The sequence below is a fragment of the Typopeltis vanoorti genome, chromosome 3 (assembly GCF_054136105.1).
Source record: "Typopeltis vanoorti isolate ZY-2024b chromosome 3, IOZ_Tvanoo_1.0, whole genome shotgun sequence".
In the NCBI taxonomy this organism is placed as follows: domain Eukaryota; kingdom Metazoa; phylum Arthropoda; class Arachnida; order Uropygi; family Thelyphonidae; genus Typopeltis; species Typopeltis vanoorti.
In genome coordinates, this window is record NC_143551.1 from 156,448,177 (window position 1) to 156,461,703 (window position 13,527).

Sequence of the window (13,527 nt, forward strand, 5' to 3'; positions counted from 1 at the left end):
AATATGAAAAAAAAAAAAGTTAATTTAAGATAATTTAAGAGAAAGTACAAATTTTATAATATATATGTATGTATACAGGGGCGACTCATATATAGGCACTGCGGAACTGCAGCACCCCTAATTTTTCTCGATATATAAATATATTTATTGATTGATTTATATTTGCTTGTAATATTTCATTTTATCATCAACAATCCTATACAATTCTCTTATTTTGCATAAAAAATAATAAAAATCCATCTTGTAGCATTTAGGAGGGCGAAGGATGCTAGCAGCACTGTGTTTACCACAGTGTCGTATTGCTACGCGCGCAAGCATATGCACGTCATAGTATAGTGAGATGCGAGCTATTATTGTAATTCGGCACTATCCATCGCGCAGTTCCACTGTTGTTTTTATACAGTTTGCACAAATAGTAGTGTTCGTAGTGCTTATCGTGTTAACTTCGTCTCTTTAAATATTTGGGCATTACAATTAAAGGAATTAAATATTTGGACATTACAATTTGGACATAACAAATGCACTTGCGATGATTTCAACGGAGAAAAAATTCTTCAACAGTCACACAAACATCAAAGAAAAAGTTATTGACCTTTTCTCTCGAAACAAAACCAGAATGGATTTTATTTTTAAGTAATTTTGAATTATACCAAACTGTATAATTTTATCGATAATAAACAATATTTTTTCATTTTTAATTTTTTTTTTAATTTTGACCATAATTTTGATATTTTATCCAAACATGTGTACACTGTACTTACAGTGTGTATGTATATTTCGAAAGTCGCAGCACCCCCACGATTTCAAGCCACGAGCCGCCACTGTATATATATATATATATATATATAACATAAACATAACTCGTGAAAGTATTTAAGATCTCCTTTTTATGATCACAAGCAGATCTTGCATATCGGACTCTTCGTTTAGTCGAGGATGCTCAGTTTCGATAGAACAGCCGTTTCTGAGCTGACGTTTATAAAATTATATTTATTTTAACATCCAGCTAATACTTTAGCAATGAAGCAGACTTGACTCGGAGAGCTAAATTATCGCTTGATTTGCTCTTTCTTTATTTTTCTTATGTCTGTGGAAGATAAACAATGTATTCAGCTGGAGCGGTGTACCGAATCTCTCATCATTAATGGCTCTGATATGTCTTTTTTTTAAATCGAAAACCTACGAGAGGATTTTCAGTAACCTACAATACATTCGTGTCCTGCGTCTGATAAGAATATTTTTCTTATTGAAACAGAGAGAAGGGATTCAGAGAAACACAGAATTAGCTCTTACAAGCATACTAAGTGTTATTATTAATAATGAAATAAGGTTGCTCGATCTGCAATTGTTGAATTCGTGTACATAGTCCTCGCTCTAGTATTAGCTGAATCATAGCCGAGTAACAGTTTCACCATTTATAACTCATGTTTATATTAAGATGACTAAGGTTCAACAAAATTTCTGCTGATTGTAATATTTTTCTTTTAGTCTCATCATGATGTGCTGTTTCACTTGATAATGTTTGATTTTGTGGAAGATAGACAATATATTCAGCTAGAGCGGTGTACCGCATCTCTCATCAGTGATGCCACTGATATATATCTTTTAGCGCTCACCTACGAAAGGTTTTACGGTAAACCTATAACATTCGTATCGTGCGTGTGATAAGAATTTTTTTTATTAATTTTATGTACATATTTTTGGTATTATTTATTTACTTATTTTATATAGTCCCGAAACCCTGCTCTAGAGACATGAAACGTTTTCAAGCCGCTTCATGTCTTCAACAAAGGATAGAAACATGTTTTATTATATGGGATATTGCAATTACACCAAAGGCAGTAATCAGTTAGATACCTCAGTCAGTTTTGCGTGGATAAAATAAGGATCATAGTTTAATTAGAGATGTGAATGTAGTTTTAATGAATAAACTCCTAAACATATTCTAACAAAATTATGATAAGATAATTTCTAAGAATATTTGACAATTTTTACATCTGTCTATTTTCATGTTTTTACAAATTATCTAAGATTATAATGTCATATTCAAAAGAAAATACAAGTAAAAGACAGTAAAAGACAAGTAAACCTTGCAGTTATTGCTGAAAAGCGTTTCGTACGAAATTTTCAGTTTTTAAACTGACTAAATTGTTGTATTCTTCGAGTTATAATTGTAAGTAAAAGAAGTATAAGAAACTCAAGGAGATAAGTCACGTAGCCGATTACAGGATTAGTAACAATTATAGGACAGTTTCGTAGTATCAGAAAATAACTTGAAGTTGATTTAAATCTCTAAGTTGCATTTTATAATCGCAACATCAGTGACCTACATTAAATGCTTCACCAGATATAGGCAAAATGAACTTTATTATCTGAAGATTCAGTCCAGGTTTCTTAGGTTTATCACATAAATTAGATTTATCATATTAGAAAAACTAAATTCGGGATCATTATTAATGGAAAGTGATCTTGCTATGTAGCGGCTTATTCTTTGTTTGTGAGATTGTATATCGCAGAGTTGCTGATCAATATTATTAGCACAGTATTCGCAGTGTCTGCATAGTCTGTGGTAGCTTCCATAAAGCTAGACCCGCAGTAGAAATCTAAGTTTGAATCTAATTACCAATTAGCACATTATATTTTTTTTCCAAGCCACTTTATTAATGAGGAGAATGTAGTTAATATCTAAGATATATTTACATAAGGATTTAAGTTAGTGATATCTTTATGTTATTTTTCGCATACTATAACCCAGTCATATTATTCACGCATTATTAAGCTTAAAATTGAAACATTCTTCTTCGGAAGACTTTATTTCCGAAGTCTACCTTATGAAGTTTGAGACACCCATAAGAAAATTATATTCTCCAGTAATATAAAAACAAAGGAAACGATCTGTCATGATAGAAGCCTATATTTTCTTTTAAATTTATAAACTAATTATCGAAAACTTATTTTCCTTTAATTTATTCAGTGTTCTTGATTGATAATTGCACAATACCTCTGGGCTCTTATATTTGTCCTTATATTTAAATTTGACTTTACCTGTTTAATTTAATGTTTTGAAATTTTGAATGCTAAGACTGATAATTGAAATTATAAGATTTTCATATTCAAACTTAACTTGAATGCTAAAATTTATACTCGTTTCATAATTAGCGACCCAATTTTTCATATGCCGATTACTGGCATGGGAAGCCTCCTTAGATCGAAAAAGAGTCGTATCAGCAGGACTGCCAGATGCAGTTCTCAGCACTGACTAAATGGTCTTAAACTGTCGAACTCTGGCACAAAATAAATATTTTCTTCTAGAAGAAAGTTGGGTTTTTAACCTAACGAAAATCAAACCTAAATTATACGCAAATACCTAAATATCAAACTTAGACAAATATCAAAAATCAAACAGACTACACGCAAATACATCAATATAAATACAAATGAGGATTAGGAATAGGGCTTTTCGTCTAGCATAGCAGAGAAATGTACTCTACGGCAGCGATGATAGATAAGGAGAATGCACTGCTTGCATTGAATATTCAGAGAGGCGAAATTTGGTTGTTAAAAAACTTTTTTTTTCAAAAAAAAAAAAAAAGGAAATAAAAAAAAGATAGAAACAAAAAAAGAGTAGCGCCTAGCCATATTCCCTTTCGGGAATGAAAAGTGGTTAGGTGATTTATTTTATTTTTTTACTATTCATAGGTGTTTAAAAACAATCCAAATATCGTTTTGATTTGACCGAAACATTTGGTTTACTCGGCGTGTTAATAACATATAGAATTATTTTAAACCATTTTAAAGATTAGTATTTTTACTCTTGAATTTATCTTTTTGATGTTATCATTTTGAATAAATCTACTTGTAAGGCTTCAAGATAATGGCTATTGAGGATTGAGACAGAAATAGATACAGAAATTCTCTAATATCAGACAGACAGACAGAAAATATGGCTGAAATTTTCATGCATGTATTTATAGCTAGCTTAAAATTTCAGATTGTTAAACAATGCAACTAAACTAACATGAAAATACTTTTGCACTTTTTTGGGTTATTTCATTATACGTTTAATCCTAGTAAACATGAATTTTAAAACGAAATTTATATCTATAAAATATTTAATCATCAACATGTTCCGAAGTTCATATAGCATATTTAATATCATCCAATATTTCTCAGTGTATATGCCTATACCAACACGTATACCATACTTACTAATATGAAGTAGCATTCGCATAACGGTGCAGGGCTCTTTCCCAAAGCATTTCTTTAGCATCATCACATCCATTTAGATGAACGCTTTTATCTTTGTCCTGAATGGTTACTTTGATTTGATATATCAAAAACTAATTGTACATGAGTTTGTACAGATTACGCACCTAAATAACTAAGTAAGCTGAAATACATAAAATTAATTTTGACATAATCATTTTCCTTTACAAAGATCCAAAATGGTAAAAAAAAAATTAAAAAAAAAAAAACTCATGCAGAATGCTCTATTCTCGTAAGCTCAGAATCATTTCCTAAATTTTTTATCTTCAAAAAGGCAAACTTTCTTTGCTTTACTTGTCTATAAAATAACATTTATCATCGTTTCTGTTCTGGGTTATATTAACTTTCTTTCATTGTTATAACTGGCTATAATAACTCTTCACAACACATAATGATGATCTCTGATGACGATAATAAAAGTTCAAAATTTCGTACAAGTTGCTATTGAACTGAAACAACCAAAGAAATATTTTTTTAACCAAAAGCATACCATTACAGCATAATTCCAAGATTGGCAGAGTGCTTCTTTAATGTAGTCACAAGGAAGTTGCAATATTTCCCCTTCAGTTGGAATGGCCTGCGTTTGAAAGCCACTTCCCTCCTACCCTTCCTCTCTTCGAGACGGAAGAATTTGTTGAAAGTAAGTTAACCGGTCTGATATAGAAATGGAAGGTTTCGTCTAGGAGGGAAATTCAGTTTAATATTTAATTTAAACAGGCAAACCGGCGAGAAGAATACACATAACAAACCTAATACTTTGGCCTTGCAGCCCTAGTTGCTTCGGTTACAATTACAATCAGTCATCCAAATCCAAGGGTCAACCGATGAGACATAAACTTTCATTAGAATCATAAAAATTCACATCTAGCTAGATTCATGGTAAGTAAAACATTTTGGATTCATGGTAATCTCAACACAGGTTTGTTATTGGTTAATTATTTCTTATTTATGTACGATATTTTATTATTAAATATCCATATTAAATTAACAACTTGATATTTATTTAGAAAATTTATTAATTTGAATTTATTATTATTATTATTATTATTATTATTATTATTATTCGTTATATTCTTATTTATTAGACTGAGGATCAAAAAATATCTCAATCGTAAACAGTTGTGTTCCACCTCTGATTTAAATAAATTTTCCTCCTAACTATTATTGAAACCCACTGAGGCTTTTAAAGCTTCAATGGGTTTCAATAATAGTTAGTAGTTAAATTGCATTCAACGCCATTATATTAGGACATACAAAAACATAACTAGTAATACTGAAAGAATTATTTTGTTATTTTACTTGTAATGTTAAATAATGTATTGTTTCTTAGAAGAACGATCTCTGCTTAATAATTAAAACCTAAGAGGAATTCTTCTATTCGGAAGGTAAACCTAAAGTGGAAGATTAGACCCCCTTTAGTGAAAGCAAATCAAAATAAAGCGGAAGTGCTGTAAAATTTCTGAAAAAGTTATCATGCTCCTAAAATTGTTTAAAGAAAGAAAAAAAACTGAGTTATTGTTGGCAATGAAGCAGCCTCCCCCCCCCTTAGCTAAGCTAAAAAAGTCAAAATTAAAAGAGGTTTTAATTAACGGATATTAATTTACATTTGCAAAACTTTTGATGGTAAGGATGGTAAAACTTGACAAAAGACTTGATCATAGCCGAGATAGTAAGTTAAAAGTAATATGTACAAGATACGAAAACCGAGTGCAGAAAATACATTCAGATAGAGGAAAAACTTAAAACCAGTGATGAAAAAATAAACACCAAAAAGATGAATTACTAACTTTTGGATATGAAAGAAATGAGAATAAAGAAAATGAATAAAAAAAAACTGTTATGTACTTGGTATATAAAGAGGAAGTATTATATTATATTACTCATAACAGATAGAACTGACGCACGCACGCACGCACACGCACACACACACACACACACACACACATACCTTTTAAGTAGCAAAGGATTTAAACACAGTGCAATTAATCAGGATGAGTTGAAGTTTCGTGACATGCCTGGGTAATGATATTAGCATTTCATGACTTTATATGTTGTTGAGCAGTGAGATTACTTTTGTATTTAGATCCATTCTGTCTTTTGAGGCTCATACAATTTCAAACTCTAACAGGAATCTTATTCCATGTCTGTGAAATGTCTATTTCATCATTTGGAGAAGAGATTACTTGTGTGATTGAGGGAATAAGTGTCGAAACTGTAAAAGAGAATTTTAAGCCTGTGACCCAAACGACGTTGTCTTGGCACAATATTAACGTCATTGCGTCAAATAACAAAAGCTTTTTCTGCAGATCAAAGAATCGGCCAACACCTAAGTCCATTTTGAAAGATGGTAAGTAATGTATTTTCTTATTTATTTTTGTATTGTTTATCCAGCAGTGTTTATGCAACATTAATTTGCAATTAACATATTAATAATACATTCGTTTCATTGCCTTATCCTTTGTAATTGACTTTAATTAACCTTAATCATTACATAAGTTCGGGGGGGGGGGAGATGTTAGTTCTGTAATACTATATTCAGTGGCGGATCGTGGCTTGAAATCGTGTGGATACTGCAACTTTCGAAATATACATACATACACACTGTAGGTACAGTGTACACGTGTTTGGATAAAATATCAAAATTATGGTCAAAATTAAACATGAAAAAATATTGTTTATTATTGAAAAAATTATACAGTTTGGTATAATTCAAAATTACTTAAAAATAAAATATATTCTTCTTGTTTTGTTTTATGGAAAAATATTGTTTATTATCGATAAAATTATAGTTTAGTATAATTTAAAATTACTATAACAAATGTTATGTCTTTAATTGTAATGTCCAGATATTTAAAGAGACGGAGTAAACACGATAAGCACTACGAACACTCTACTAATTGACAATTGACATTTATTCTTTAAGGGTGAAGCACAATGCTTTTCATATTCCCCGCTATCTGTCGTGGTTACAGTGAGGGTAAAATTTACGAGCAGTTTGCTCGCCCTGAATGGGCATGGAGATTATGTATCGCTATAGGAGGCTAATATAGTTTTTGGTCTTCTATATTTAAATATGTCCGTTGGCTCGTATGCTGCAGCTTGTTGAACCAAATCGTTGGGATGTGTGGACGTCTTTAGAAAAAATTTGGAAGCTAAAGATTGTAGATAAGAGAGAATATACGGAATATTTGTGTCTCTGTGGAGTTGGCTGTTTCTAACATACCACGGGGCGTTCAAAGTCATTCTCAAGCACTTGTTCTGCACTCGCTGTATCTTAATAATGTTAGTATTAGAGGTGTGGCTCCAGGCTGGAGAGGCATAGGTGATTATAGGACGAATCGTCATCTGGTATAGCTGCAATTTGATTCTGTTGCTGAGTTTGCTATTTCTATTAATTAGCGGGTAGATCTGAGCTATGGCTTTAGATGCTTTTGCACATGCAGACTTGATATGTTGGTTGAAAGATAGCTTTTTGTCGAGAATCACACCCAGATAATTTGTTTCTTTCTACCAGGGAATTGTAGTATTGAATAGTAATACATCTCCTGCAGGAGACATTGGCCTTTTTGAGAAGAGAACCGCTGAGCTTTTCAGGGGGTTGACTTCCAATCTCCACTTGGAGAACCAACCCTCCAGCTTTAGAAGATTTTCTTGAAGCTTTCTGGTAACGAAGTGGGGTTTGAGAGATCTGGTTAGTATTGCCGTATCGTCCGCATACAGTGCTAAAATGGAAGTCATCGGATTGTGTGGGATGTCTGACATGTATACAGAAAACAGCAATGGAGCCAGTAGAGATCCCTGCGGCACTCCAGCAAAGATATGGCGCTGGGACGATGTAGTACCGTTAATTTTAACTTGCATTGATCTATTCTGAAGATATGAACGGATTAGATGAACCATTTTTAGTGAGATACCGGCTGAGATAAGTTTGTGCAGGAGTCCAAAATGCCAGATTTTGTCAAATGCTTTAGATAGGTCTAGGAATACCGCTCCTGTGCACTGGCGCCAGTTGTAGCTGGTGGTGATATATTCCACAATTCTGTGGATTTGCTGGGTAGTACTATGGTGTTGTCGAAATCCAAACTGTTCTTTAGGGAGGATGTTTAGGTCATTTACTGAGGTTTGGAGTCGTGAGAGGATGACCTTCTCTGCAACCTTACCCAGATTGGAGATGAGACTGATTGGACGATAATTCTGCGGCAAGTGTGGGTCTTTGCCTGGCTTATGTATAGGAATCACATCAGCCATTTTCCAGGTGGAAGGAAAATAGTGAAGTCTTAAGATTGCATTTATTATACTGGTCAGATGCACTATAGCTTTTCGAGGCAGCAGCTTGATCACCCTGTTTGAGATGCTGTCTGGTCCAGGAGCTTTATTGTTCTTAAGTTTTTTAATAATATCATATAATTCAACAGGTGATGCGGGTGCAATATGATCGGCACTGGTGTCCGGGAGGTTTAGTGCATGCCTAACCTGTCTGTGGATTTTGTACAGATGATTGAAATCAATGTTGTTATAAGAAGGTTTGCACTGATCCTCAAGATTTTTAAGTATGGCTTCTGCCTTATCTGCATCTGTGTGGACTAGGCCCTGGTTTGAGATTATAGGGGGGAGGGATCTAGTTTTATTTTTGATATTTCTCAGTAGGCCCCAGATAGAGTGATCAATAGGTGAGATAGAGGCTAACTTTTTATCCCAAACTTCGTTTCTATGTGTTTTAAGTGCATCTCTTACTGCTCCATTCAATCTGTTAAGCACTGTCTTATCCTGAGGTGCGCGAGTGTTATGAAATCTCTTCCTAGCTCTGCTCTTCTCTCTGATCAGGTCCATAATGTCCTCAGGCAAACGATCAGGCTTGGGAACAGGTTTCTGGTAGGATGCAACCATTATAGCGGACTTAATCTGTTGGGTGAGGCTAGTCACTGCAGATTCCACATCTTCTGGCGTGCATATGTGAGGGACAGATCCTATTTGATCCCGAAGTGCTTTAGACAATCTCTCCCACGATATGCCTGAATGAGAAGGAGGAGACTGGCATTCTTGTTCTCCCAATTGCAGTAGAATTGGGTTGTGATCCGACGACAGCTCGTTTAGTGATGTAAGGCTGTACTGTAGTTTAATGTCTTGCATGATGGCTATATCCAGGATATCAGCAGTGCCAGATGTACTGAGATGAGTTGGTTCGGTAGGTCCAGCCACAACAGCATGGTTTAATCCTGTGTAGCTAGAAAGGATGCGACCATTTTTGTTGGTAGATTTACTGTTCCAAGCAGGATGCTTTGCATTGAGGTCTCCAGCAATGATGACCGGTTCTTTTACTCCAAGGATGGCATCCAGATCTGAGGTCAATAATGTCTTTAATGGAGGGTTGTATGCAGAAAAAATCTTGAGGTTGAACACTCTACTACTGGCGCAAACTGCATATAAACAACAGTGGAACTGCGCGTAATACGAACAGTGCCGCATTACGCTAAGAGCTCGCATCTCACTATGACGTGCATATGCTTGCGCGCGTAGCAATATGATACTGTGGAAACCACAGTGCCGCTAGCGTCCTTCGCCCTCCGAAGTGCTACAAGATGGATTTTTATTATTTTTTTATACAAAATAAGAGAATTGTATAGGAGTGTTGATGATAAAATTAAATATTAAAAGCAAATATAAATAAATAAATAAATATATTTATATATCGAGAAAAATTGGGGGTGCTGCAGTTCCGCGGTGCCTATGCACTATATTTCCTATATCTTTCTCAAAAATGGACATTTTTGGGCTCATATTATTAATACTAATTTAAAAGGATATTCTCGGATTGTTTTGATAATTAAGGAACTCGAAAAGATAACGACCATCATTTTTTATTCCTCACAAAATCGGAAAATAGGCTAATCTTCTTTTCAACCTTGAGCTGTTTATTAATGTAGGCTGTATTGAGTTAGTCTTATCTTGATAAGTATAATTCAGTCTTATTGGTTAGCGGCGGTATGAATAAGAAATGGAATGTAAAGACTATGCCAATGCAAAATAACTCATCATCGTTTTCTTCCTGGCATGACTCAAAGGATTTAAGACAACACGTCGGGAAGAAAATGACCTTTGCAATAAAAATTGGATACGTTTAAAAATCCTTTCCTAGTAGGTCATGAGCAACTACTATTGAATGTTTTGAGATCAGTCTGTGAAGTTCCTCCTCCTCTTCTTCTTCTTCTTTTTTTTTTTTTTTTTTGAAGACAATGAGCACATAGAATCGAACAAACAAACATCTGTTCATTTACTGGGTTATCACAATTAACCTACTTATATTAATAGAATGACACTTAGCGAGTGTTCAGTCCAGAACACGCATAAGAGAAGAGAACAGCAATAATAATAATAGTAATTACTCTTTTTAGAATCTTGACAAAATTTATTATCCTCTTCTCATATACAGAATATTTTTTTCCCCTCCCAATTTGCAATTCAGAAAAAGGGGGAGGACTAAAGCGCTATCCGTTACGGTTGGAAGAACGACTGGATACCATCCCGTTGAATGGATAAGGCATGTGTTCAATTTTCATGACAAGTGGAAATTTTGACCTTTTTTTTCGGCTGCTAGTGAGCCATTCTCCATCTTTGCAGTAGAAAAGTTCTCCCCTTTCAGAAACATGTTTTTTTTGTTTGTTTTTGTTTTTCTCTCACAAAACAATAATACGTACTGGCTATAGAACTGAAATATTGCTATCACATTTTCTGTTCACTACAAATATTCAGTCCAGAATGTTAAGTAAATAATCTTATTTAAATATGCATAAATATTAATAATGATAATGTATTTTATATTTATTTCCACGTACATATTTACAATGATTCCTTTAATTTGTTAAGAGAGATCTTTTAATTTTTTATTGATCTCTAAATTATTTACATAAATACAATAATCATCATCAGTGATATTCTAACACGTTACTTTACAAAGTAATAATAATGATATATTTTTTTTGACAATGACAATGTTTATTATCATACAGAGTATTCACATATATATACAATCAGACATATCATTATATTTTCTGTACAACAGAAAGATTCAGTACAAATTGCAGAATACTTAAATTTTTATAAATATAAATATAATTTTTATTAAACTAATTAAATATTCATCCGTCGTTTTTATATATGGTTTGGCACGAATGCGCATGCAATTCACTATACAATATAACACACTATTCATAGTAATAATAATAATGGAATAATTTTATATAAATATACATACTTTTTCTTCATTTTATCTTTAATGTTTTTCTTTCAACATTTTTATACATTCTGAATTTAATACAGATATTTTAATAATAATAATTTTTATTATTATTTTACTTCCTTTTCTACAAAAATTCAATATACAAGTTAATGAGTGCATTCTTTTTTAATATACCTTTTTGTTTGTTTGGGATTTCTGCTTTCTTCCTAGAAGCTTCTGCTGTTTCTCTCTCTCTCTCTCTCTTTCTTTCTCTCTCTCTCTCTTTAATAATAATAATAATAATAATAATAATAATAATAATTTTAAATAAAAAATAATAATAATGTTATATGTTTTTTAATTTTAACATTTTATTTATCATCATACAGAGTATTTACATATAAATAAAGTACACTATTACATTTTCTGTTCAGTACAAAATGTACAGTACAGTCATTTTTTTAAATACAAATGTAAATAATTTTTTTTCAATATCAATATCATAACAATGTGAAGAAATGGAAAATTATGAGAGAGTGGGAAGGTATGATCTTTTATATGTAAAAGCAAGAAGCATCTCTCACAAGAGAAATGGAATTCGAGCTAGAGGCATAGAAAATAAGAATGGAACATAATTGAACATATCATAATTGAAGAAGATAAAATCCTAATGAGATGGAAGGAATGCATTTAAGATCTACATGACAAGGAAAATAGACCAAATGAGTTCCTATTAGAAGATATAAAGAAGGTAAATGAAGATGATCTAGGCCCATAGATTTTGAAGACAGAAGTAGAAATGGCCATTAAAGAACTAAAAAGTGGAAAGGCAGAAGGAATACATGAAATACCTGCAGAATTCCTGAAACAACTTCAGAAGAAAGGAACTGAAGAAATAACCAAAATAATAAATTTAATTTATAACAAAGGAGAACTAACAAAAGATTTTATGACCTTAATATTTATACCTATACCAAAGAAAAGTAATGCAGTGAACTGCAAGGAGTTTAGAACAATAAGCCTAATTTCTCATACATCAAAAATACTTATGAGAATCTGAACACGAAGAATTGCGTGTAGAGTGGAAGAATTTCTTGGAGAAGATCAGTTTGATTTCAGGAAGGGTAGGGGAACAAGAGATGCGACTGGACTGTTAAGAATAGTAAGTGAAAGAAGTCTGGAAGTGAATAAAGAAATTAATATCTGTTATATATATTTTGAAAAAGCTTTTGACTTTATAAAATGGGATAAGGTGGTGGAAGTAATGGAAAAGATTGGTATAGATTGGAAAGACAGAAGGCTAATTATTTCGCTGTATATGGGACAAATTGCCATGGTGAGAGACATATATGGTACAGCAGAACCAGGTATTATTGGAGAGGAGTAAGACAAGTCTGTTCTCTGTCACCAATTTTGTTTAGCATGTATTCTGAAGCAATGTTTAAAGAAGCACTGAAGAATTTTGAAGAAGGAATAAAGATTGGAGGTAGACAGATATTTGCAATAAGATACGCAGATGACAAGGCATTATTATCAAATACTGAAACAGGACTGCAACACCTGTTGAACAGATTACTGGAATCCTCGATCAATTATGGAATGAAAATTAACATCATAAAAACAAAGGTAATGAAAATAGCAAGGAAAGAGGCAAATATGGATATCAGAATAAATAGGGAAAAATTGAATCAAGTAAAGACATTTAAATATCTAGAAAGTGTTATTAGCAGTGATGGAAGATGTAAAAGTGACATAAAAGCAAGAATAGCGATGGAAAGAGATGCCTTTAATAGAAAATGGAATTTATTCAGAAGTAAAATGGATAAAAACCTAAAGAAAAGACTAACAAAATGTTATGTGTGGAATGTTGCCCTCTATGCATCTGAAAATTTGACATTGAAGAAAGAAGAAATTAAGATTTTGGAAAGCTTTGAGATGTGGATTTCTAGAAGGATAGAAAAAATCAAATGGACATATAAAATAACTAATGAAGAGGTCTTAAAAAGAGTAGAAGAAGAAAGAGGTCTGTTAAGGAGGATAAAAAG

The 13,527-nt window shown here is 32.6% G+C and overlaps 1 protein-coding gene across 1 annotated transcript in view; it reads left to right on the top strand.

The window, feature by feature from the left end:
- Nucleotides 1–6,417: 6,417 nt before the first annotated feature.
- LOC150108691 (protein white-like) overlaps nucleotides 6,418–13,527 on the top strand; it is a 172,382-nt gene continuing 165,272 nt past the window's right edge. The window contains exon 1 of the mRNA XM_090390509.1: nucleotides 6,418–6,613. Coding sequence (XP_090246635.1) covers nucleotides 6,418–6,613 — 196 coding nt within the window. The remainder of the gene's footprint in view (nucleotides 6,614–13,527) is intronic.